Below are 27,135 nucleotides of genomic sequence, written 5' to 3' on the forward strand. Positions count from 1 at the left end.
TAAGGATAGAGTGTACTAGATGGTAAAATCTGCTCATTTACAGCTGCAGTTCACGTTAAAAACAAGACTGATCGATGCACCTGAATGCCAGTGTTGGATAGCAACAGTGAAGCTGTGAGTCTATAATGTTCCATAAGGCAAATGCTCTCAGCTTGTGGTGTGAGGTCTGGTCCTCACAGAGCAAAGATGTGTCCAGTCGAGTGCTCTGGGCAGCACAGGATGTGACCACTGAGTGAGGATGAACTCAGCAATATCAGTGCTGTTGCCTATTGTTTTCTAAATGTGACTAAAAACCAGAAACCTGACTGGATTTTTTTAAGAAGTTAGTGCCACACAAGGAGTCAGCTGGCCATGTTTCTCTCTCTTTAATTAAAACCTGTTTCAACAGAACCTTCTTGCAGCTTTGACTGTTAATTTTGACCATTTCATGCAATAAACTGTTGTATGCAAAATGGCAGTCCAGAACTGACTGTGTTTGAAACAAATGAATTGAGCTGGGTGTTGTGTACGTGCTATATTCTAGCTTGTAACTCAGCTGAAGTATGGACTCATAAAATAACCACTGGGAAATACCAAGTTTAGGCTAGTTATTCTTGATTTCATTAGTTTCCAAGAGGTGGCAAGCTAATACGTCACATGGATGTCCAACAGTTTCTTAGGCCTTAGCTTTTTTCCTGATGACATTACTGTCTGACTTTTATTTAGATTGCGAGGCTGCAGTTCACACATCTGCAAATTTTAGCCAAGTGAGCAATACTAGCCAAACCGTGCTAGGACAAACCTCCAAACAAGGTGTTTTGGCATGTGGAGATGTTTTACTACCAGGATCAGGTTAGAATCCTGTCTGTAGGACTAAGCTGCACTTCTCCATGTGATTCTCCTGTAATCCATTGGATAAGAATGTGTATTTTACTGTGGAGCCCTAAAGAGCTTAGTCAGAGCTGAAGGTTCTGACCTGTGAGATGCTGTGCAGACCTGCAATCTCTCTTTTTGTCTCTGAGCATCACCCATCCTTCCCCTTAATTTTCCTTCAGATTTTATCAAGTCATAACTTCCTTTGACTCCAAATGGAGTTGGCAGATTTCAGGGCAGCTGGATGGGATGGGACGGCATGGGATAGCAAGCTAAGTACACAGAACAGGTTACAAGCACAGGCTTCAGAGGGACCTTCTTTTTTGCCATCTCTTCCAATTTATTTCCAGATGTCGTCATGTGGAGGCATTCTCCACTTTTTCCCCTCCGAGAGCAATTTCTAATGATACATCCAACCTTATTGCCATGGATTTTCATGTTTGAATCTTAGTACAGTGGTGCCAGTGTTTCTGCTGAGTTTTCTCTTGCAACATGCACTAAAAGGTCAAAGATTAATATAAATTTAAAATATGTTCAAGGGAAAATTCACCACACATACTTGATTGTCAGGGTTTAAGGATTTTTTTTCCCTTTTCTTAATGCTGAGGCATATTAGAGATTTTTATGGTTTTGAGTGTGATCCAGCATTGATACTGTAGCTCTGGAGGAGTGCCAGCAGGGAGGCTTACAGAATATCAAGTTTTATACCATCTTGTGTAATGTTTATGCGGGTGGGATATGACATATTGAAATTCAATTTATTGAAATTATATTCATAGTGCCCTGCTGCCAGTGGGGCTGTAATGGCTATGTTTTGTGGGTTCCTGCTTGAACAGATGCTCAAGGAAGCATTAATCTTTTTTTTCTTCTCCTGCCTCTATTGTATTTTCACTGGTGAACTGATGCCGTTACACTAATTGCCTAGATTGTGCAACCATAACCATGTAAACAGATAAGCAAAAGAGTCTGAGTTCTTAACAATGGAAATTTATTCAGGTTTGCATTCCTGGTTTAGAAACCTTCCTTTAGAGGGGATTTAATTTCTTTTCAGAAAAGGCAGTATCTATTTCTTTCATTAATCCTTTCATTGCAAAACTCATGTTACAACAATGCACAGAAACCGCTCTACATGAGTTATGTCTTTTTGATTTTATCAGTCTAATTCAATCAGTGTGGATACATTTACATCTGCTAAAGCTACCCTGTACAACACGGATTTTTCCTGTCTAAGACATAGAAAGAAAAATGTGTTTACTCTGAGGTCACTCTGTTGCCATATGAGAGGCTGGTGGTACCAGTACCAGCATTTGGGGTGAAAGTGTGAGAAGAACCACTCTCCTAGCCAGAGTGGTACTTGCAATGAAAAAAATAATTAAAAAAAAAAATCTGTGTCAAGACTGAACTGTAAGTGTATGTAGATGTGGATTTTTGAGGTGTATTTGCTATTCGAAGCTATTTCATCCCAAAAGAAAAAATTGTTTATGTATTTGAGAAGTCTTTACTATAGAGGCTGCCATTTACGGTGAAAAAGTTCCACTTTTTTGGCTGGGCATTTACCATCTTACCTCATGCATCTTAACAGACTCCTGAACAACAGCTTAAAGTTTGATGTACATTGCTTGTGGTTACATTGAGCCTCCTTCATAGTAACCTATCGTGGAGCATCCAGTTCATAGTGATGGTCATAGAAGAGTGCAGAGAATGTCCCATTTGGGACAAATTCTTGCTGAGCCATAACTGTTCTCTTTGTTTACTGTGGACAGACAAAGACTTAGTGGATCTAAATGGAAAAAGCCTTTCTTGCTGGCAGATGTCGTTAAGCACTGAAATAGATGGGTGTGGTATGTCCATCATTAAGGATTTTTATGGCAGATCAGACAAACCGTTTTCAAGAACTATTTGAGAAGACTAAACCCTGCTCTGGACAAGGAGAGGAAAATGGTTAATCTATTCTCCTTCAGCTCCATTTCCTCTGATTTTTTTAATAGTAATTTTGATGCCACTTGATTATTTTAACTAGGTGTGCTGTCCCTGTGTATTTTATTGGTATGTTCCAATTTGTGATTCATTTTGTGCTTGGAGCACATGCAGTGAAGAAATAATGATAACAGAATTTCTTAATATATAAAGGAAAAATATACCCCTATTTAAGAGAGTGTTCAAATTCAGAAGGGCAGTTCTTAGATCTTCTTTTACTTTTGTTTTTCTGTGTAGAGGATTCTCAGGTGTTTACTGATCCGTCTGGTTTTGACATCATTGTGTAACATGTTTGGAAAATGCTGAAAAAGTATTCCAGCTTTTTTTTTTTCTTTAACATTTGAAAAGTCCATTGCAGGATTCAGCTTTTTAGTTGACAGGATTACGCAGTAGAACAAAAATTTTTACACAATATTGCAGTTGAAATACACTGAATAATTCTTACACGTACGTTATTTGTGCTTCAGAAAATTGGCAATTTAAGAAGCCTACCCTATCTGTCATTCTTAAGCTCATCACAATATCTAAAATGAATTCAGCAAGAAGATACTTAGCCAATGCTTTGAAGCATCCATACATAAATATTGCCATGTCATTCTGTTGGTTTGGATTATGTTACTTACGGAATGATTGCTGCTCATTTTTTGCCAGTATAATCAATAAAAGTGACACTGAGAAATCTGATCTTTCTTCTCTGCAGGCCAGCTTTGGGTGGTCTCCTTACATCATCTTTTCGGCAGCACCAGGAGTCCTTGGCAGCAGAAAGAGAAAGACGACGTCAGGAGAGAGAAGAAAGGTTGCAAAGGATAGAACGTGAAGAAAGAAACAAGTTCAAGTAAGAGCCAGATTTGCTCTCAGTCTCTTGCTTTAGTGTGTCAGTCAGTAAATCATTGAGACATTCAATTGCAAAATAATTGAATTTGTGAATAGTTTGTGTGTTTCTTTAGATACCTTTCTAAATCTAAGTATCTTAACAACTGGTCTGTTAAACATATCATGATGAATTTTGGCATTTAATAAACCAGTAGGTTTTTTGAAGACAGCTATGTATTTACCAATTATACTGGCTGAATATCTCCAGAGGCCAGATTTTGTTAGCTAATTTACTCCTTAAAGTATAATCTCAGTAAGGCATAGGGTTTGAAGATTAAACAGTGGGATGAAGGTGTCAAGAAGGGAGGAAAAGACAGCACTGAGACATGTTTTTGCTTTTATGTTCTGCAAAGTAAAAGCATTTAGAGGTCTTGGGATGTATGGTAGTGTTTTTAAACTTCACTTTTTCCTGCTTTTCTGAGCATGTCTCTCTTCCTCCTGGAAAGAACAACTGACAGAAAATAATTATCAAAATTATTGCTCAAACTGTGGCCAGACAAAGGCTCCAGCTGAGTACAGGACTGTCCGTTTTCACATCTGAAACCATGTGGTGTCATGTGGGATCTCAGGGTGTGCTGCCTGGGAATAATAAGAGGCAAGTCCTCTCCTCCTGTTAAACCTGTGACTGGAAACCGCAGCAGAGGCATTAACAAAGACTGCATCAGCCTTAGGGTAGAGAAGGTGCCTGTACCTGAAGTGGTTTGCCTACTGTTTGAAGAATGTACACTCAGAAACCAATTTGTTTCCTTGTAAACAGGAGTGAAAAGTAAACATATTTTTAGTAGTTAGAAGAAGACACAGTGTAGTAATCTAAAGAATGGTAAGATAAATGTTTTGTAGCCCTAGAGTTGGTATTTATAGCAAAGATGGCACTGGGATTCATGTGAGCCTGTTTATTAGTATGCAGGGTTGTTTTCACTGTAATCATCTCTTTAGTAAGAAGTGGAAATGGTCTGTGTCACAGTGAATTTGGAAAGAGGAGTAACTTAGTAGTGGTTGGGTGAAGGAGATATTCTCCTGGCTCCAGAAGATAGCTAGTTTAGAAGAAAATGAGAGGCGGAGGGAAGGTGAAAGAGCACCATAATAGGATCTTTGGCAGCCAACTGCTGCCCAAGTTCTCCTGAAACAGAAACAATCAAGTCTCAGTCTCCAAGCTTCTTCCAAAAACTCTCCCTCTAAGTGGTATCATCAGGCAGCAGCAGGCTGCCATGGAGAGCCAACATGATCTTTCAGAAAGGAAACTCCCAGACCAAATAAGCCACCAGGACATTTGGCAGCTTGACCTGTTTGAAGAACAGCTCTGCACATTTCACGAGACGTTGTCTACAGTAGTTGTTCTGTCTCTTAAAGAGCTTCCTTACATTCAGAAAAGCAATTTAAAAAAATACACATCTCTATCGCATTACTCCACAGTCAGAAGCTGGTTAATTAAATATGCTTGTGTTACATATTTAAGATGTTGATTTTTCAGTGCCCGGTGTTTTAATCTTCTAGATTAGAGTTCCCTGGTCACCCAAAAGCTGTAACTTGTGTTTCAATAGAGGGTCTGCAAAGCCACCAATCTTTGCAGACAGACAGCATCCCACAGTTGATTAAACAGTCTGGCAGGAGGACGACAAAGCCACAGCAAACAGTCATGGACAGTTTCTTAAGAGTTCTTGGGATTACATTATCGTATCATCAGTTTGGCCAGAAACCCGGTCTCTGAAGATGTATTTTTGATTAAAAATAGCACTTGCAATTCACAGCCTTTAAACTCGTGAGCAGTACTGGATTTGCCATCATGACTCATTTGTTATCTCATTCTTTCCAACTCTGCCTCGAGAACATTGCACTAGTTCTGGCACCATTATTGACACATTGAGGACAATTTAAAGGAGAGCATCTCCAGTTGTGAAAGAGCTTGGTTTTAGGAGAGGTGTTAAAAAGCTTCATCAGCTATTGGTAGCAGAAGGAATGCTTTATATAATGAACATTTTTCTCAGTAGAACTATTTTACCTGTTGCATATATAGAACAATGTGTCCTATAATACAAGGATTATTCTTCAGCTGTAGGGAAGGGTGAGAGTTGTCAGACAGGGAAAGAGTAATGTTAAGATCTGCCTGATGAAAAATTCCTAGATTTTATTGTTTTTCCCTTGGAGTTTTTCCCATAGCTATTGTAATTCCAAAGAATACTCTGAAAATATTACTTTTGAAAAGCGCTTGATAGCAGATGCTTGATAGCTGTTGGTATAGTAGATGATAAGTAGTTCATTTGATGACACAATGTAAAGAGAAAATAATAGTGTTTTATTCATAAATGGAGTAGTTCTGAAAATCATTCTTGAAGTCACAGCTTACACTGTAGAAGAATCTAACAGATAAGGTGAAAGTCTCATCTATTTTGTGCACTAGATTCAACAAAACATTAAAAATATACTGTAAAGACCTATCTTGATGTGATGTTGAGGCATTCACTGGGTTCTGCTGTGCTCCCACTTAAATTTCATCCACATTCGTGGGTGTGACAAACCTGCCTTGAGATCACAATGCCCAGGCATCCAGCAAAGTTTACCTGGCAAAAGCTAAATATACGAGTTACTTGAGGAGCTGTGGGAGGGGCAGCTGAGGCAGAGGGAGGTTTGTATCTGAAACTCAGGGTGAAACATAAAGAAGTGAAAGGTCGTTACCTGTCTGATGATCCGACTTACGCCCCATGAGAACGAAGAATTGTCCTACCCGGTAATGCCAGTCCACTGTCCCCTTTCTGACCATGGCAACTAAAACATCCTGGAGAAGGTTACATCAGAAAGAAGGATGATACACCGTGGCCCCTGCCTTGATCTAGCCTGCCAGGTGCCACAGTCACTCTTTTGGGGCATTCTAGATGGAGCAAATGAGGAATGGTTTAATAGCCACTAATACACCCACTCCTTATGGATGAGTCCAGTTCATTGTATCTAATTTCAGATGCCAGGTTTCAAAATATGCTTCAAGTTCTTAACTTTTGGGTTGTTTTTTGTTTTTTTCTTTCCTTTTTTTTTTTTTTTGTTTGGTTTTTGTGGGGTTTTTTTGTTGTTTTCATTTGTTTGGTTTTGTTGTTGGTTTTTTGGTGGTGGTGGTTTTGTTTTTGTAATTATTCGTAATGACCTTCCGAACTACATACGTGTGATGTATGCGTGGGTAAGTACACACATACTTCTCAGGCTTTTTTACAAAAACAAACTAATAATTTTTGTCTCTGATCAGCTGCTTTGTACCGATCTTGGTTTCTCCAGCGGTACTTATACTTCTGTTACTTACCTTATTCTTCTGGTTTCTCCTGCAATTCACTGCAATTCTCTTTTTAGCCGTGATTATTTAGACAAAAGAGAAGAACTAAGACAAGCAAGAGAAGAGAGGTTTGTATATAATGCATCCATCCTTCCCTTTGGTTGTTTGCACTTCCTATATATTCTTTACTGTGGAGCTGTCGTGTATTTACGTTTTTAACTCTGCATGCATAGAATACTTTTATTCTGAAAGACTTCTGTAAGAAAGCGTTTGTTTCATTAAAGCGGACAATGAAGTCCAGCTGTAAGCACAGCAATAAATGAAGAGCAGTGGGACTAGAATGCATAAGAATGATTGATGATCTATCTTTTATCTAATTGTGTGGGAAATAAGCTTACTCTGTTTGCCTACAGAAATTTACCCAAATTTAGTATAGTTACAAATTGAATAAGCCTGTCCTTCTCATCCAGTGGGTCCCAAGATTTGTGGAGGGTCAGGAGAGGCAACTGAGGATAAAGGAAACTGGGGTCACACGCATTGCAAAACTGCAGTCACAGGCTGATGGAATCGGTTCTGACCCACTCCAAGTGTATTTTTATCTTTCAGGGCAAAGTTTTCTTTGCCAATCTCTCTCAACATCAGCAAGTAAATTTTAAGGCTTAGCAGTGTTTATGATTGCAGCATTGTTTTAGTTTTATTTTAAAAGCGTATTTAAAGGGACTGAGGTTTTGGGGTTTGTTTTTGGTTTTGGTTTTTTTTTTTTGTATGGATGGCTTGGGTTTTGTTTTGGTTTTGATTTTTTCCTTTTTCAATTCAATTAAGTAGTTTAGAAACTCTGGGCTAGGCTGGGAGCTATGTGCTTATGAAAGCACATTTTTCAAGGACTACTTGATTAAAGACCTTTGCCCTTCAGTAGCTTCATCTTGACCTCCACTAGTAATTACACACTGGAGGGAGCTTTTGGTTTTACCTGGAAAGTATGCGTGTTACTGAACCAATAGCAGATGAAAAATCATCCAGATTGCTCTTACGGTCCTCCAGAGGATACTTTCTGGAGATACTTTTGGATTGTCAAGAATTGGAATTACACTGTCAAAGTATGAGAACAGTCATCTCAAAAATCATTGTGTTGCTGCATTTTGGTTTTGATTGTCTGTTTTGGTTTTTTGTTTGTTTGTTTTTTCACAAAATCATCACACAGGAGGCAGTTTGTTTCTGCAGACCGAAGTCTGGTCTATTGTGGCTGAAGTGACTAATATTACAAAGTGATTTTGACAACTCTAAGAGTAAGAAAATGTGGATAGGCTTTCTTTTGTCCTTCAAGCCAAAACTATCATGAATAGTGTAAAGCATTTTCTGAAATGAAATGCGACTGAGCACATAAGCATCATACACTGATCTTAACTGAGTAAAACCTTTTGCAGTGAGCATGATAGTCAGCAAGATTTGAAACAAATTAGAAATGAACTCTCCAGCACTTTCAAGTTGTAAGGGAACATGGAAAGTGAATTGGAGTATTTCTGGGGAAGCGTTCACCAGAGGGACGTCACTGCTATGCAATCGGAGACGATTTCACTAGTTATTAGGAATGTGTCATTATCCTTAGGGCTCTTTTGAATTGAAATGTTAAACTATCTGTTCTTCCTCATAAGGAGGAAAGACATATGTTTGCTTTGACAGCACATGAATATTGGAGAACTCTTCTGCAAGCAAAGTCTCACATCAGTAGCCCATTACGTTTGTCTTCTCTAAGTTTTTTTTGTTTTAACAAACACTTTTGCACAAATGAAGTTTCATTTCCTACAGTAAGCTGAAGGTTGACTTGTTTTGACAGAATGCAAGAGTTATAAGAAAATGCTATATCCAAGGTGCTAAAATTCTAGCTAAAATCTGAATTGTACTTTTCCTTCATATCAGTTTGGAAAAGCAGGAGCTGATAATATTGAGCATATAGGAAAGGCTCTGTTAAAAGCACTGGTTTGACTAAATTCTGTAAAATCTTTGGAGCACTCTGTGTGCTATTGTGTCACCCTTGAGCACCCACTTTTCCAATGACTCTGGGTTGGCCTCAGTATAAAGGAGAAATATTCCTGCAGTTTCAAGGCATCTGAGTGTAACATGGTGCCATTCTTTTCACGTTATTTTGCTGTTTGATGATTTGAGGCCTCTTTTACTTCGCTTCGTTTTGTATTTTCCAGTTGTGGTTCGAAAGTAACCCCACAAAGGTGCGCTCCCAAGCCCTCTCTAATATGATATACAGCTCAAATGCTCTCAGCCTGGTAGCTTTGCTGGTACATAGACATTTTAAGTCATGCTCAGGGCACTGCTCAGAGACCTAGAGAATTCAAAATGATATTTTTGTCCACCTGAAAATGGTAAGTGGAATGTCATGTTCATGAGGCATACAAAATGGATAGCCCACAATTTTTTGGCTCTTTCTAAGTAGAGTCAGCATGGGCATGATGATAGCTGCAGGTTTCCATGGTTTAAAGGTGATATATACCAGGGCAATGCATCAGTCCTGTAGTGGAGAAACTAATTGCAACAGAGGGGCGGTAGCTCCACCTTTCAACACCTTCAGATTTTGGTCTTTAAGAGACCTTGTGTATTTGATGCTGGCATTCGTTCGCTGTTAAGACATTGAGCAGAAACAACGGAAAAACTCTAAATAAATGTCATTTATGACGTGTGAATTTAATATCAGTTAAATTGCTATATCTACTTATTAAGCTTCCCATTTCCTAAGTAGTTACGCTGATGTGGTGCCATGAGATTTGCTGTTTTGTTTCCCTTTTTTCTTTCAGTATAATAAACAGATATATTTTGAGAAGGCATATCTTGGTGATAGTACTCAGCTTTACTGGCTGGCCATGCAGCACACAACTCCGGGAGCCAAAATGTTAAAGCAGCTGAAAAAAAAAAGAGCTGAGAACAATAAAACATTGTAGGTCCCCCATTTATAGAGGGATCCATCCAGATCTTTGTTGTAGTCTCTTGGCAAACTGCAGAACCCTTCTCAGCGGCAGCAGCCAGCTGGGCTGTACCTGTTGGAGCTAAGTGGTCAATCTGAAAGGCTCTTTATGAGCCTGAAGTCCCATCTGCTCTACTTGTGAGGAGGCGGAAGGCTCAATACGTAAGTGACCAAAGTTAAAAGAAAGACAGGCTTCATGAGCTGTAACAAAACATTATGCTAATGCCAGCAAAAGTCTTTCTCCTCTATTGAAAAGGCAAAAATCATTCTTGAGAATTGGCTTCATGTTGGAACTGTAAACAGTTCCTATTTTATAACCATACAAGTATGTGGCTTGTTATATTTTCATCCAGAGTCTGTAGGGGTTCTTTTTCTTGCAGGGTTTGTTCAAAGCCTGTGCATACCTCTGAAGGAATAAAAGAAAATGAGTTTGTTCTTCATTATTGCTGTTTGCAACAAAGCAAATTGCCTCTGAAAACACAGGGACTGCTCTTCAAATACATGTTTTTATGCTCTATATGGATGTTTGCAAATGTGCATGCGTGTGTGTCTACCATATGTCCTAAGCATGTTTGTTACCTCATATGGCTGACTTCTTTACCCTGCCTGCTTTTAATGCACCCTTGTACAATAATTCGGGCTGTCAGTGAGGCAGAAGAGGGGAGGAGAGGTGTTCCCTGTTGCGAAGTGTTTACAACAGTGGGTTATAGGAGGACAACTACAGTGTTTCGGGGACGTAAGCAGTAGTCTTCATTAACCTGTTTAACAGTTCACTTGTGGGTAAGACAAACAGTCTAAAGCCCGATCCAGCTGTGTTCATGAATTTATTCCTTAGCAAATAATAGTGGATAAAATTAGCAGACATCTGGAAGAGGCACATAATTCAAAGTTATTTTGGTCGAAATGTATAAAGCACACTATGAAGAATATGATTGGTAGCTGGTCTTAATAAACAGTTAGTGAGTTCTGCCTGCCTAAAATGCAAAACAGATGTATCTTTGTTCTTTTAAAGTGACTTTGATGAATAAACTACATGTGACGTCAGGTCCAAGCTATTGGATGTCTGAGTCCGGCAGAGAAATTTTTTAGAATAAAAAAAAAAGAAAACTTTCCATTGTAGACTCTGGAGAGAACAAAGTGAATTCCAGTGCATTGCTCTCAGAGCAAATAGAAGCAGGTTCAGAGGCTCTAGATAGTCAATCCAAACGTTTATTATTGGTATTATTTTCAGGGAGATCTGTTTTTGTCTGCTTCACTGAACCATTTTCCTCTCCTTGCAGCAAGTCTCAGACTTTGGCTATTTGCATCAGTATTAAGGGGCTCTGGCTTGGGATTTTTTTTCCTTTCTGTCTTTTTTTTTCTCTCCCAGTTTAGTTTTGGGAGAGGGAGGGCTGGGAGAAGGAGGAGGGTGAAAAGGAGGAGAGACAAATGCTTCCAAAAGGAGAAAGGCTATGCAGACGCAATAATGTATCTAAGGACTCTTTAACTTTGCTGGTTTTTGCTTTTGTTTTGTCATGAGCATTTTAACATTTTTCAGGGCAATAGTCTTTGCTTTAGTGTGGGATTTCTGGCAGATTGACCAGGCAAGCAGTTTAGTGCCGTACCCCTTGTGTGTCAGGAAGCCGGCTTATTCTCTGCAGGTGTTTCATCCATAAACAAGCGTCAGCCACAGATTTCTTTTTCTTTACGGAAACCCTCTGGAATTCAACTTTCAGATACAAATACTTGGAGAGGTTGGCAGCGGAGGAGTATGAAAAGGAGCTGAAGAGTCGGAGCTTAAGCCGAGGCAGGAGCGAGCTGTCCTTGAACCTGAGGTCGCCTTCAGCCCCACCCTCACCTGTACCCAAGTGTGTCAGCCCAGCATCCATAGAGTCCCAGGAAGAGCTGAAGACCCCGTCTACCCCTGGTGAGACCCCTCAGCCCTCAGAAGGTAAGTGAAAAGGAGGGCAGGGGAAAGAGCAATTGGTTTTATCACAGTTTCTCTCAGGCTAGCAGTGATTTTTGATGCATGAATCTAAGCATATAACCTCGGAGGTGGCAAAGTAAAGGATCTTATATTGTTTCATGCTGTCTTCCTGAATTTTCCTTTTTTTGTGTAGATTTGGATGTCTTCTAGTCTATTTGAGCAAAGAATACTCTGCTGATTGTTGCTATGATTTATGTTATCATTGTCTGTTGCTATTAGAATGGAATAACTGGAAAATACAGCATACAGAGGGTCTTAATTTTAGCATCATGTTCCTTATGTATTAGAAGTTACTGAATACTAAACCAACAATGTTCCTGCCAACAGATTTTGCTTATGTGGATTCTCTGAAATAAATGCAACAGATGAATGCCAAGATTGTAATAACCTTCCAGCAGAGCACAGGCTGAATGGGACAAACAGAAAAGGTCTTGAATTGAAGGCAGGGAGGGTGTGTTGGTTATTTTTAACACCAACAAAAACTCTTAAAATTGTAGCACAAGTAGTAAAGGACTTAAAAGAGACCACAGACGATTAGTAAGAAGGAAAGTATAATTAGTGTTTGCACGCTTGGTTTGCTGTCATATAATTTATTGGTGTACAGAGCAATGTTTTCTGTGTGTGCACGTCATTCTGCCACTTGCCTCATGTGCCCCTCCTTCAGTCCTCAGAAAAACACCCACCATACAGATTTATATTTGCACCACAGGATGTTGCATTAACATCGGGAGCTAGAATGCATGTCGAAGGTGAATTATCACAATAATTTTTATGTGATTTCCTGCTATGTGTTCTTGGTGATAAATGCATTTGTAACTTGCACTGCTTGGTTTTATTGTTATGGCTGGTAGCATGCTATAAAGCAAGGCAATTTAAGAAAAAGTTACAAATACTAAATATTGAATATGTCTGTCCTCACCATACTAAGTAAATGAAGTTTCTTTAATTAGAATTTATATATTTTTCCAAATATATTCACAGTTTTCTTGTCTGGCACCTTAAAAGTCTCAATGGAACCATCTGAACTTCGAAAACATGAGTATTTTCCTATAACACTGATATTCAGAAACATCCAGATGCCCATTTCTTTGGAGTGCACTATTGCTTTTAGAGCAAATAAGCTGAATTTTTCCACCATTAGGATTTCAGAGCTGGGTAGGGAGCAGGTATCTCTGTTATGGTGATTATTTTAACATATTTCTCCTGGAAGCATTAAAAAAAAAAAATTACGGCATGAAATGGAGCAGCACAATCCATTTGGAGAACGCATTTAGAGCAGGTGTACGGGGCAACTTCAGGCAGCCAGAATATGGCAAAGCTACCACCATGTGGATGGGGGGACACCTCTACTAAAGCTCCTGGCAATACCAGTAGGCATCAGAGGGCGTCACCTGGAATCCTGGCAAATGGACTATGAGGAGAGAATATATGGCTGGGGCAGGGGGAGCCTCCAGCCATAGGTAGCTGCAGACAGGTGGCCAGGACAGCACCAGAACAGGGGCCTGAAATCTACAGACTTCAGTGGGAGCTGTGTGTGAGGAAGGACCGCACTTCCAGGCCTACCAGAAGCATTGGAAAGGTCATACGAAGAAATGAGTATGTGGGCAGGGCAGGCTTGCTCATCTGCAGGTGGCCACATTATTGGATATCAGTCAACAACAGGCAGGCTTATTTAAAGATTTTGTGCGATGGCCTCTAGACTGTTGTCTGAGTTCCTTATGCTCCATAATGTATTAAAATCTCAGCTTCTACTGTCCTTTATAAATGTGATGAATCTCACTTAAAAGAGGGAGAAACTGAAGCGTTAACTTGCTTAAACCAGTTGTAGGAAAGCTGAATTAGAGCCATGGACAGAACCCAGATTACTTGCACCCCAAGCAGTTGCTTTGAACAGGGGTGTCACCATCTTCCCAAGCAAGAATAAAACTGTGGAAGGAAAACACTTCCTTGGTTCTGTGCATAGGAGACTCCAGAGACTCTGCAAGAACAGTGTTAATGGATGTGTGATATTCGTCTGCAGAACTCAGAACCTGAAGTCAAAGAGGAAGTGTGTTCCTCTACTAACAAAACAATACGTCATTTTATTTTATGCTCTTTGTGCTGAAGTATCCTTTGGCCTTCCAGTGTCTACTGAGCTTAAGACGGAAATGGATTTTGTCTGTGGAACCTTGTCCCACGCTGTGAAACGTCTCAGTATCTTTAGCCCATATAAAAATCTGGACTTGCTGAGCTGAAGTGTTTTCTCATATAAAACAATTGGTTCCACTAGAGTAATCAAGTCTTGTAAGACTTACTCTTGTAAACATTTGGAGTATGGCATTCAGAGGAAATGAAGGCAGTCCCATAACTGCAAAATGGAAGTTAATTTTTTTTTTCAGAGACGCTACTTCCTCTTTTGTCATTTCATTGGAGAATATTTTATGAAGTGCACATGTGCAGTAAAGGAGAGCAACAATAACCAAGACATCTCTGAAGTCAGTCCACAAAGGAATTGGAGATGAACCCTTCTCTGAGAAGAGCAGCTTTTTTAGCACTTGGGGAAGTAAGCAGGCCAGCCCAAGTACACATTCTGGACAGTAGGAAACCTTCTGAATAAATATGTAGCTGAGCGAGTTTCAAATATTGCCTAAAGTATGACCAGTGAAACCATCTCAGCAGATGGAGAAGTACCAGAGCATAAGAGTGCAGTGAGGCCACAGCAGCCCCAGTTGTAGAGCCAAAGGAACCACAGTACAGAACGTCAGAGAACGAACTGGGGAGGGGGATGAAGAAAGATCATTTCTGACTTGAAGAAAGAGCCAGTTCCCTACTGGTGATCACTCTGTGCTAGGTTTTACCATCACAAGGAAGAGGAAGAAAAGATTGGGATGGGGTGGAGGAGAAGAGAGAGTCCCTGCTGAATTCACAGCAAGAGGAATCCTGTGCTTCAGGAACTGAAGGGAGATAACAACTTAAGGCAATGCCTGAACAATTGAACCAAGAGGGCTTGGATAGGCATAGCCATCTTCAGACTTACTGTATGCATACTCAAGAGACACTTAACATCTGTATCTCCCAGCTTCAAGTAGGGAGTAGAGAAAATAGATGAAGATGCAGTTGGCTCATCTGTTACCCTGGCAGGGGATCAGATATGGGCCCGGAGGGTTGTTTGTTCTCTTCAAGGGCTTATAGAACTGGTGGGTTGAGGTCTTATCAGCAGGTACTAGGGATACAACATCTTGTGTCTGCTTCAGAGTTCGTTTATAGTTGAGTATTGAAAGCAAAGTTGTTTCTCTCCATGTCCCTGTATAGCATTACAAGTTTGTAGCCAGGTGTTTCAGAAGAGAGCAGCTTGCTGCTCTAACCTCTCGCTCAAAAGAGGGCTGTTGCCAGATCTGATCAGATCATAGCAGATCAAGTCACTAGGGCTTTACATGACTAAGTCTGGAAAATGTCAGAAGATGCAGATTACACCGTCTCTCAAAACAATGCAATCTTTACACGTTCATTGAGGGACCATGCTACTGTCTCTTTTAGTGATGAGGTTACACAGCTTCTTTGGGAGATTTCATTCTTCCAAGAAGTCCTTGCACTTTTTTCCAATAATATGTTTTTAGAGATTAAGTTCTGGCAGAAACAAAAAGTGAGTATGTGACTCAAAAATTAGTCCTTAAGGCCACATTCAATTCTCCTCCTCCTGACTAATTCAATTGCAAGTAAAACTTCTGCTCATTTAAAAACCTTGACTCACTCATTTGTTTTAATGAGGGGCAGGGTGGAAGATAAGCCTTGAGAGAAGTGTGAAAAATAGCATATGCAAGGGAAAAGATATTACCTCTACTACTGAATCTGTCAATCCCAGTTTACATTTTAAGAACTGTATATGTGTGAAGAATTAGGTTTAAAAAAAACCTGTTACTTTTAACGTCTTCAAACTTTTTAATGTCTCAGGAATGCCTTCTTTGCTGTTGGTGCTTTTTGATAAGACCATGCTTGCTTCCCTGAGTCTTTGCATTCTCCACCAGCAGAAGCCTGAAGACAGGGGACAAAGCCTGGTCATTTCCCACCTGCAACATTGCCACTTAAGAGTAGTGTTTTGTCTGATGTGAAGCCAGATCCAGTAGATATAGCACTGGAAGTTCCAACTCATTTCAAATAGGCCACCCCCAAGCATTCACTGAGAAGTGTATTTTTAAACATCTTTAGAATTTATCAACAATACCAGCACAATGGACTACACAATGGAACAGCAGGTGATGGACACACGTCTAGCTTGCTGGCTTTGTTGCATTGCTAGTGTTTGCTGACAGATTTGATTTTTGAACCACATTTTAAAAGAAGTGCTACTGGACTTAGCTTACTGCTTATAAGTTATTTGGGTTAGAGGTGGATTGGTTGATATTATCTCTAAAGAGGGAGACGGTCAAAATGACTGCCAACATATGCTTGTTTTCTTCTAGAAGTGCTCAAATTTTGATACTCTTTGAAGTCCAAAGAGCAGCCTGTGTCTGTATATTGCTCTTTACTCTGTTATGTATTAGATTCTGCTAAGCTACTGTATCTTCCTGGTATGTGTGGAATACTCCTTGTCAGAAGAGTATTCAGAATTCTTTTGAACATTCTCATTTTCTCAGGCATTTCTTATGTCTACCCTGACTTTATTCCATTGAATCTTCAGTGCTGCTTCATGATGACAAGGGTGCCATAAGTATTAGCAGTCCTGGCCACGTTTTAGTCAGCTTCTTTTTCTGCACCTGAGCTGCTGGAGTTGACCTTTTTGGTTATTGCATGGCAGCTTTTGCCTATAGAGAGAAACATCTAAAATTCATACGAAACTGTCATTATTCAAGGATGAATTGATGGGATTTGTATATATAGACCATTACAGTGTGACAAGCTCAGTCTTTCATGCTGCAGTACCATGTTAGTTCCAGGAACTCTTGAAGGACTCCTAAGCTTCCATCTCAGTTATAGTCAGATCTTGGCTTGACATTCAAATGCTCTTGAGCTATACCTACGCACTGACAGCTGTGGTCAGAAACACACCAGTGGCATTCAGAGTGTTTGCCAAATTCTTGCCAGCTCTCTATAATGTTGATTCTCTCGTAGGCAGTGTCTCAGCCACAGTCATAGGTAAGGTACATTTAGAAAGACAAGGCATGTGCAGACCTGCACATCTTTTAGTTGCTCTCTGTGTAGAAGAGGTAGAATAGTAAGCTTCTAATTCGGAGTGTTTTAAAACGTCTTTGAGGGATTCGAATGAGCAGGGACTATACATGTACATTTATATTAATGTATTATATGTGCATGTGTGGTTATTTCTCTAACTACACATTTAAAATCAATTGCAAAAGTGTAGAAGTTTAGTTCCAGTTAAATCAGGGGGTGGGGAAATGCAGTTTTGTATGCTTAATTTATATGAAATTAAGGGGGAATAGTGTGCTACTGAAGATGCATTACCAAAAGCTAGTTTTAAAATGTGTGTGTTATTGTAAAGATAGGCACAGGCATTGTTAGAAATAATTATTCTTTGGGTGGGTGTCTCAGAAAATAGGATAGGCATGCAACATGAAATAGTCTTAGGAAAACACTGTGACCTTCATTATTTTGGCTTATACTTTCTTAGGGTGAATCTTTTTACCTGCTCCCTAGAGGCCTGAAATATTTGGATTGCATTCCAATGTGATACATTTTTTCCTTCAAAGGTTCCTGTAGTTCTTGAAAAAAGTCATTGTATATCATGTGATCCACAGACCATGACAAGTCCAGAAGGCTCTTTTGCAATATTGTGATGAAAAATAGTTAAAAGGGGGGAAAAAACAAGTATGACTTGGTCATTGTAGTTTAGCCACCCAACACAAGATTTAGTACAGAGGGAATTTGGGAAGTAACCAGAACTAACATGCATGCCCATTTTTAGCAGTCTTGCATGGCCATTTCAGATTTCAGAAAATTGTGAGCTGCTTGATGTGAATATGTGTGGATGCTCTTCAGTTTCTTTGCAGCATGCAGAGGATATTTGCATGTGAAAATCTGCTGTTATAGCTGAGACCCCTAAAGATTAATGGATTAATTTCACTGTCAGTGATAAAGCAGGGAAGAAGAAACCAAGTGTACTATCAACAGTGATTGCTGTATGCCAACTGGTGAAAAAGCTCATCATATGCCATGCAGTTGGAAGCTGTGTTCAGTTTTAATGTGGCTATTCTGAAGTAAATGTGCATGAAAAAAATCCATCTTTTTTTGTCAGCCAAATATGTGACAGTGCCATTTCCAGACTGTGCCATTCAACTGTGTTAATAAATCTAATATTTCTATTTTTTTGTTGAAGTGTTCCTCATCAGGTGAAAAAAGGAATTCTTCCAGAACCCAAAGAAAATGCAACCAAAAGCCACAATTTCCCTCCTTTTTGCTTCTTAAAAGATCTCTTCCTTCCTGGCTCTGTCTAGGCACTGAGTTGTCAATGTCGTGCTCAGGTGGGATGCCCATTTTCTGCTGGTTTGTTCAAATCCTTATGCGAGTCCAACACTCCAGCTGCGGAAGTATGTATAAAAACAGTGGTCTGGCTCCAGGCAGCAAGCAAGGGGGTTTGCCAGGCCACTCGCACATGCAATGCTGTCGTCACACAACATCCATCAGTCTGTTGCTCCTAATGTTCAGCATGCCATGGACTTGCTTTTTCTTTTTCTTTCCATAAGGCACTTGTACGACTTCCACGTGGCTCTCATTTAGAGGGGTGAGCCTGAGGCGACTCCATCGTTAAGTGAATCTCTTTCTCCCCTTGTTCTCTCCACCAGTGAGTGCCAGTGAACCCGAACCAGAGACAGAGACAGAACCAGAACCAGAGCAGGAGGCTGAGGCTGAGCAGGGAACGGAGACACCCAAGGAAATAGAGGCTACAGAGGTGGGACCAGAGAGTGAGGTGGAGCAAGGACCAGAGAGAGAGACAGAAGAAAGTGCAATACTCAGTGAAAAAGAGAGGCAGAATGAGGAAGTGAATGAAAAAGACAACTGCTCTGCATCCAGCATATCCTCAGCAAGCAGCACTTTAGAGAGGGAAGAGAGAGAGGACAAGTTAACCAGTGACAATGAAACTGGTAAAGTGAAGTTTTTTCAATAATGAAGGGTTTCTGTTTGTTAAAAAAAAATGTTAAATGAGAAGCTTTGTTGTTGTGTTAATTAGCTAACAAATACTTTGTGCCTGAGACTTTCTTTACCGTGGGCAAGCCTGGTCTACTCTTTGCTTGGAAATCCACAGACTTTGATGGGGTTTCTATGTTTGAGGGACAGTAGGGCCTTAATGAAATGAGGATTCCTTTGATTCAAGACAATTTTCTTCCCCGAAGACTAATATATTAACTATTGAATCATCACAGAATAGTTTGGTTTGGAACAGACCTTCAAAGCTCATCTAGTCCAACCCCTTGCAATGAGCAGAGACATTTTCAACTAGATCAGGTTGCTCAGAGCCACGTTCAGCCTGGCCTGGAATGTTTCCAGGGATGAGGCATCTACCACCTCTTTGGGCAACCTGTGCCAGTATTTTACCACTCTTTATCATGACTTCTATCTCTAGCCCCTGGAGAACTTATGTGGGTTTTCTACACAAAAAACAATGAGACAAGGGTCCAGGTTGACATGATTTTTCATGGGATTTCAGATACCTTTTCTCATCCTTTCAGTGCAGGAGGAAGAGCAATGGGGGCTGGGATTTTTGTTCCTTAATTCCAGTTCTCCTGTCTTGCTTAGGCTTCAGAAAGCAGCGAGAGATACAAAGGAGCTGATGAAGATAGGTCTGGGCTGTGGCCATCTTTAGCTTGTGTGGAGGAGGCCCATGAAATAGACCTTGTCTGGAAAAGACCAGTTCTGTAGTGACCAGTGCTTCTGGTCAGTTATGCCACCAGGCACCTGTAAAGGCCCTGACTGGAAAACACCTTAAGAACTAATTTGCTGCCTGGAGAAATAATAACAACCAGAGATCATCATGCAGGAGGGACTAAAAGGCAAATTTTGAACTTTGTTGATTAATGACTCTTTTCCATTTTTTTTGGGGGGGTAAAGGAACATAATGTAGTTAGGGCATTTGGTTCCCAAGTTTTCTTAGGGCTGAACAGTGGCACGCATTGTCCTAAGTTTGCTAGTTTCTAGATAAGAACATAAAAGTGCTTCACAGTGTGAAATAGTCTTGCTCTTTCCTGAAAGAGTGAGGACTCTGAATCACAAGGATTTCCTCACAGAGATAAACTGTCAGATTGCACTGTTCATGTTTAAACCCTATATATGTAGGAAAAGGAGGGGAGGTGTGACAGATGAAGGATGTTTTTACACTGTTGCATAGTCCAAGAGGGTCCAAGTACAAGTAAGGGAGAACAGGTTATAGGTTTTTTCCCCTCATCTTGTCTGTTACTAACCTGTTACCACTCTAAGTGTGTTTATGTACTTTTTGTTAAAAGCTAAGAAATGTACCCTGTTGGCAAAAAATCAACATCTTAAAATTGATCTACATTACCAGTGGACCAAAGATTTATTAGGTTGTGCTATGTAAGAGTTCTCATGTAGTGAGTTGTTTGCTCTCTGGTAGGTGAGGACATTGGGAAAGCAAAGGAGAGCGCTTTCCCCAGTAGTTCTCACATACCCAACAAGCACTTTGCCATTTCTGAGGTGGCCCATTCGTTCTGCCCAGATGTATTAGGGACAACAGAATAAAGCCTTTGGTGCTGACTCCTCCTTACTTAGTCATCCTGCTGAATTTGGCTTTCAACAAGTCTTGTTTTTCCAATGGTATTTCAAAGATTTATCTGTGGAGAGGAGAGCAGAAGAGGCCACCAAGGCAGCAAGAGTATTCACAGCAATAATGTTTGATCAGCTAGAACAGATGGAGGCCAACTCGGGGAGCCCAAATTAGAGATTGTGTCTGGGGGAATTTTGATGAGAAGTTTTCCAAAGGGATTAAATCCTGGAGGATCCCAACTGGTGAAAGTAAGAGAGTGGGTAGGTCATGTGGCATTTGTAGGAGGGATCCTAGGAGTAGTCTTGAACATCTTTGAAGGAAAGGCTTGGAGCAGGGGGAAATCCCTCTGGAGGCTCAGCTTGGTAGAATCTATGGTGTAGGGAAGGAGTTGTCTAGTCATGTCTAGCAATACTAGCTCAGAGATAAATCTAAGAGGCTACCTCAGGTGACAAATTTTGGTGAGAAAGCAATCTCATGGATGAAGTCTAAGGAAAAATAAACAGGTGATGGAAGTAGTCAAGCATCCTGCAGGAAAGTAGAAGGAAATCATTGTAGAGGTTGTATCCATCGCTGAAAAAAGCAAACAAACCAGCCAACCAAAAAGGTCTTTCTTTTGTCTATGGTTAAACCTCTGGGCTCATCTTAAAATGTGGTTTAGAGGTTGAACTGAATAAAGGTGAGAGTCATTGGTGTCCACATGCTTTGTACTGTGGCACTCGCCCCGCATCTTAATGTGATGTTATTTTAAAAGGGTGGGGAGGAGTTGTGAGGGCCTGGATGTGGATCTCACCAAGGGCACGCATTCTCAGAGCACAGAGCTAGATATCACGGTAAGAAAGCAACTCCATTGATAAAAGAAGCCATAAAAGATGTTCAGAACTCTAAAGTATTGAAAAATGTGGGAGCATACGGGGAGAAACAAAGATAAAATGGAAGTTTAAGAGGAAGGGCAACTGACAGATATAAAAGAAAATCTTTAACAATAAGGGGCCAAAAGGAAGGCAGGTTAGCAATCAAAATGCATCTAAGAAATAGAATTTATAAAAAATATATTAATAAAATGAATAAAGACTATGGGGAACAGAAGGAATCCAATGCAGGAAATACAGTAAGTGTAAAGAATTATTTTTGTCCATGTTTAATCACTTCATCTGATGCCACTGGAAAAAGAGGCACCATATTTTTTAGATACATTATCCACATTGGTTAGCAGTATTATATTCAGGGGAATGTAGTTAAAGAGATGCTTACATCATTTATTTTTTACAATTTGACCACTAGAGTTTGTTATTTATGGTGCTGTCTCAAACATGGTATTTTGCAGGTTATTGCTAAGAAAAGCAGGAGGCAGAAAGATGAGGCTTTGTTATGGTGATGTGTTAAATGATTGTGGTGTGGGAAGAAGACCATTAGGCTTTCAATGCCGTTATATATTACAGGGAGGGTAACAGTGGTTGATGAGCAGTGTTTTCAAAAATCTTTTATAATGGTGCTCATATTCCTAGAAATAACTTTAAAAATTTTGCTTATGCTTATACTCGCTGAGTTGCTCTGAGAGCTGCATCTTGGGTATGCAGCCTGCTCTGGGATTCAGATAGTCCATGTTATGAAGATGGCCCAGGTACACAGCCAGGAGGTCTGAGGAGCAGCCAGACATGAAAGGTGTCCTCCCCTAGCCACAGGGACGGAGGAGAAGCAGGAAGCAGTTACATGTTGACCTTGACATCAGGCAGTGGAGATCTCTTTTATAAGGAAGCTCCTGGGGTGGTACCAGTTAATGGCCAAGTGAAAAGTATGGAGATAACCTATTTTGTGCCATTGTCATGATATTTAAGCCCCATTCTGGATTACTACAGGTTCTGAGCATTTATGCACTGTATAGAATCTGCTGGGGTAGTAAGTACAAAGTGGAACCTGACCTATTTCAGGAGAAACCTGACCTTGAAATCCTGACAGTCCCTCCTGAGATACACTGATTATTTTCTGCTACCGTTCCTTTTTTGATAATTACTCCCAGCCCATCAAAATTGGGCTGTATATCAGCATTGACACTTATTTCAAAATTTTCAAAGCTACTGTTTGCCCAGTTTCAGACTAATTGTGCATGCATACCTCAAATTTTTTTCTGGTGGGTTGAAGAATGTTCTTGGTGCTCCGGCTCCCGCCCCTTGACTCTTCCCATCTGTGTGTGTGTGATTGCAGGTCCATGGTCACAGACCATTCAAGATGCTGGTGTGAATGAGCAGTGCAGCAACATCCTCAATAACAAGCGGTTTATGCTGGACATGTTGTATGCGCATAACAAAAAGCCTAAGGATGAAGAGGAGAAGGAGCTGGAGGCGAAGGAGGAAAAGAAGGAGACGGAGGAAAGCGAGGAGTCACTCACTAGCCTAGCCAGTAGGATCTCTATCCTTCAGGCCACGAAGCAGGCCAAAGATGAAAGTGTCAAAAAGATGGAGATCGGAAATCTGGACAACCAAGGCAGCGTGAAAGCCTTTGCAGAAAAATTCAACAGTGGTGAGCTGGCCAAGGGGACAGCCATGCCTGAAGATGAAATCAGTGAACAGGTCCCCGAGAAAACACCAGCACAGCCAAAGAAGGAATCTGACTACATCTGGGATCAGCTCATGGCTAATCCTAGAGAACTGAAAATCAAAGACATGGATTTTACAGACTTGGGGGAGGAGGATGATGTAGATGTGTTGGACATGGATATGGGTCCTGGGGACTCCCTTGTTCCCCCTCCTCCACCTCCGCCTTCTTTTCTGGGTTTGCCTCCTCCACCACCTCCCCCGCTGTTTGGATGTCCTCCTCCACCTCCACCCTCTGCTAATTTATTGGCTCCTCCTCCGCTGTTCAGCACTCCTCAGGGTTTAGGGTCACCCCAGGTTTCCAGGGGTCAGCCAGCATTTATAAAGAAGAAGAAAACCATCCGTCTGTTTTGGAATGAGGTACGGCCATTTGAGTGGCAGTGTAAAAACAACAAACGCTGCAGAGAATTCCTGTGGTCGAAACTGGAACCCATTAAGGTGGACACTTCCAAACTGGAGCATCTCTTTGAGTCTAAATCCAAGGAACTGCCTGTCACAAAGGTACAACTCATATTCAGCTTGCTATTATTTTGCTATTTTATTGGTATTCATTCTGACTTAGATCTAGGTGATTTATGTTGTTTATATGAGAACAATGGAAAAAACTGGATGTGTTTCTAGCTTGGCCTATGACGAAAGATATTCCATGGCCTGAAACTAGGAGATGAGGCTAGGGTGACATACGTGCCAAGCTACCCTCTTATCTCAGGTCTACCAAGTTGTAGGATGTCACTTCAGGAGGGGAACACCAACAAATTTTACATTAAGTTGTTTGTAGCTGAGTGCCAAGCTAGGTATTAAAATCTGAAATATTTTCTGTTACATTCATCTAAAGGTCACAGCATGATGACTCATATCTGTGTATTTGACGGTTCTTCACTTGGTAATATCTTCCCAATCATTACATAGAAAGGCCAGAGTATCAAACTGAATCTCCTGCAAAAAAGCCTACATGTGTGCTTTGTTCTGAAGGATCAGTTTATCAGCTGGACCGAGTTTACAGCTGAACTCTGTAGGTGTCTTGGGTTTTTGTTTTATACCGGCGAACAGGCCAGTTTTAAATCTTTAATCTGTACAATGTGGCTATCCAAATTTTAAGATAGAAGCTGGCACAGGAAATACCTCTGTAGCTGGGTATCCATCTTCCTCAGGAGCATTGTGATAAAATAAATAAAATAAAAGGCTGGTGACATGGCTGTTTAACATTAGGCTCAGCAACAAAGGGAAGTCTTTTGTAGCTGAATTTAGTAGGAATTTGAAGAAGCATTAAAAAAGTTATTAGCTCAAACATTTATTTTTCATGGCTACATAAACTTTTTCTCTTAAACAGAAAAATTGTTATGAGGGAAAATTTGTTTTGTTTTGTTTTCCAGTTAAAATGCTGGTAAATTATGTCCATCTCTCTTTAAATAACTAAACCACTTGTATGTTTTCTATATGTGCCTGTATGTTTTATAGTGACATAAAAAAAATCACTACCTTGCATATTTTACTTCTCTTTGGATGGCAAAAGTTGTTATATATATTATGTATCATATATATTATTGTTTGCTCTTAATCTGGGGAGACTGGATGTCTTATGGTAAAAGTTCTCCATGTCACTTGTCTGGGTTATTCACTCAAAATTTTCCAATAGTCATTCTTGACCTTCTTGGCCAAGTGGAAACATTGCAATTTGAACTATCAAGCCCCCTATTAAGTACCTAGCAAACAACAGGTACATAAATACATGGCTCACATAGATCCTGCTGTCGCTGTTCTTAGCTGAATTTTTTGTGACACAGATGCATGCAGATGTGAAACATATGGCACGGCAGCTCAAAAAACACATTCAGCTGATCATTCATTTGGCCGATGTGGAGATTAATTTCTCTCTCTAACTCCTTCTCTGCTGAGGAAGGAATGCTGGTGACACCGTGGCGTGTTACTCCTCATCTCTCTCCCTGTAAATACAAATCTGCACAGATGGTTCATAGATGGAAGGAATAAGAGCGTTTTCTTAGATCCATAAAACACTTAATTCTTCCAATTGAAAGTGGAATTATGACTTATTTGCCATTTCCAAACTTAGCTTTGTGCTAAATGCCAGTATTGCAATGGATCAGTCTGGCTGATTCTTAATCTTTTATATTCTCACCCAACATTTTTGATAGAATGTTAAATTGTTGGAATTTTGACTTGTTTACTTCTTCAGTCATTTACTGTGCATGTTCCCCAACTCCCTTTGGCCATTTCCCCACCCGCTCCTCACGCTTGCTTCCCAAACCTGCCTGGGCTGCCTGATGCTTTGGCACAGCTTTTGGCTTCTGGCTGGAAGATGAGTGAGCAGGTTTCTTTGAAATTAGTGCAAGTCTGAGGAATGATTTAGGTGACTGCTTTCCTCTTGGAGCCTAATAACTGCTCTCTGCATGAGACATTATACTTTTGGCTCTCTTTCCACCCCATCCCATAACACAGACATAGAAGTCTCATTGTCTCTGTAGAGAAGACAGTGGTGACAAAGGATTACCATAGTGGAGGTCTGCTCAGACTTCTGAGACTCCTGCATGGTTTTGATGAACACCAGCAAATCTCCCAGGTTAGGAGGTGGTCCTTAGATCAAGCGAGAGTGGGAATAATTAAGCAGACCACTGAATCTGTAAAAGACTTAAGGTTTGGTATGAAGATTGCTCTCAAATTAGGATAGCTCTTGCTTTTTCCAGACTGCTTGGTTTATTTCCAGCGAGTACATTCCCCGTTGTGTCTAGTTTCTTGTGTCCAATGGCTGCAATCCAAAACAGGTTTATTCTATAATATCGTAAAGTCTGACTCACAGCTCAGTTGATTCAGCTGAAAAAAAGAGCACAGAGCAACAAATCAAAAGTCAAATCTCCAGATTTCATAGCAATAGATGGAAGCAGGTGCATGGAAAAGGAACAGTCCAGAAGGATGAGATGAGAAGTAAAAGTCAGGGTGTGTAGGGGGGGGCTTGGCTTTACTTCTGCGTATGCACTTTCATACAGCTGTAACCAATTTTACTCCAGTTTCTAATCCTTCACTGTGATTTCCACAACACACAGCTATAAACAGCTACATCCTGGCTTACGAGAACTTTTTCATTAAACACAATAGACTACAATAAAATAAAGTGGATTTTAAATTGTAGGATATAATATAGGAGTTGCGGGGGGAGGCTGGAAGGGGAGATTTTTGATTTTGGGGAAACTTATGCTACACTGGACAACTCAGACATTGGTTACAGTTAACTACAGTTACCTTTAGTTGCAGATTGTTTATTTTCTCAAACAGAGGATCACAGCATTCTGTTTGCAAATAGAGAGTGATCAGGTATCCCCTCCAAGCCAGTCTTCTCACTCTGCCGAACAAAGCAGGTATTTTGACAAAGTATTTTCTGTGAAGAGAAATGAAAACACACAGACACTACTGAATCACACAGTGTTCTTCTGCCCATCTGCCATCCACTTGGTTCTGCATGTCATTTGAAAGTATTATTTTGCTGATTCATCTATACCCGGTGGGACATGTGCCCACAGACAAAAAGCTAGTAGGAGTGAAAAATTAAGGAATGTGTTTTCATGTATATATGTCTAGACACTCCTTTTGCAAACGTTTGTTGCAATATAAATACATGCCAAGGCAAGTCATAAATGTGGACCAGAATTTCTGAAAAATATTATATATGTGTATCCTGGACAAAGTCAGCTGAGTGTTTCCATTTTAAATCCCCAGTGCTAAATCCTAGCTAATTGAAATGTAAAAAAATTACCATCTCTCTATTAAGGAATTGCCCATTTTTTTCTGTGCTATTGATGCAGATTGTTCTGTAAGTTTAAATACAAGAGATATTTCTGACTTGATGCTCATATATAATTGCTTATATGACCATATATAAGCATATATAATTGCTTATATGAAAAGTGAATTAATTTTTTCTGCTTC

The 27,135-nt window shown here is 40.2% G+C and overlaps 1 protein-coding gene across 14 annotated transcripts in view; it reads left to right on the plus strand.

Annotated features, from left to right (window-relative positions):
- FHOD3 (formin homology 2 domain containing 3) overlaps positions 1-27,135 on the plus strand; it is a 385,520-nt gene that overhangs the window by 296,959 nt on the left and 61,426 nt on the right. For 8 of the 14 annotated variants that reach the window (XM_065052812.1, XM_065052801.1, XM_065052798.1 and 5 more), the window contains 5 exons: positions 3,530-3,664; positions 7,036-7,086; positions 11,645-11,859; positions 18,672-18,971; positions 22,808-23,697. In XM_065052812.1, the coding sequence (XP_064908884.1) occupies positions 3,530-3,664; positions 7,036-7,086; positions 11,645-11,859; positions 18,672-18,971; positions 22,808-23,697 (1,591 nt within the window). The remainder of the gene's footprint in view (positions 1-3,529; positions 3,665-7,035; positions 7,087-11,644; positions 11,860-18,671; positions 18,972-22,807; positions 23,698-27,135) is intronic. The other 6 variants (XM_065052800.1, XM_065052807.1, XM_065052809.1 and 3 more) reach the window with 3 other exon arrangements.

Source organism: Columba livia, chromosome 2, assembly GCF_036013475.1.
Source record: "Columba livia isolate bColLiv1 breed racing homer chromosome 2, bColLiv1.pat.W.v2, whole genome shotgun sequence".
NCBI lineage: Eukaryota > Metazoa > Chordata > Aves > Columbiformes > Columbidae > Columba > Columba livia.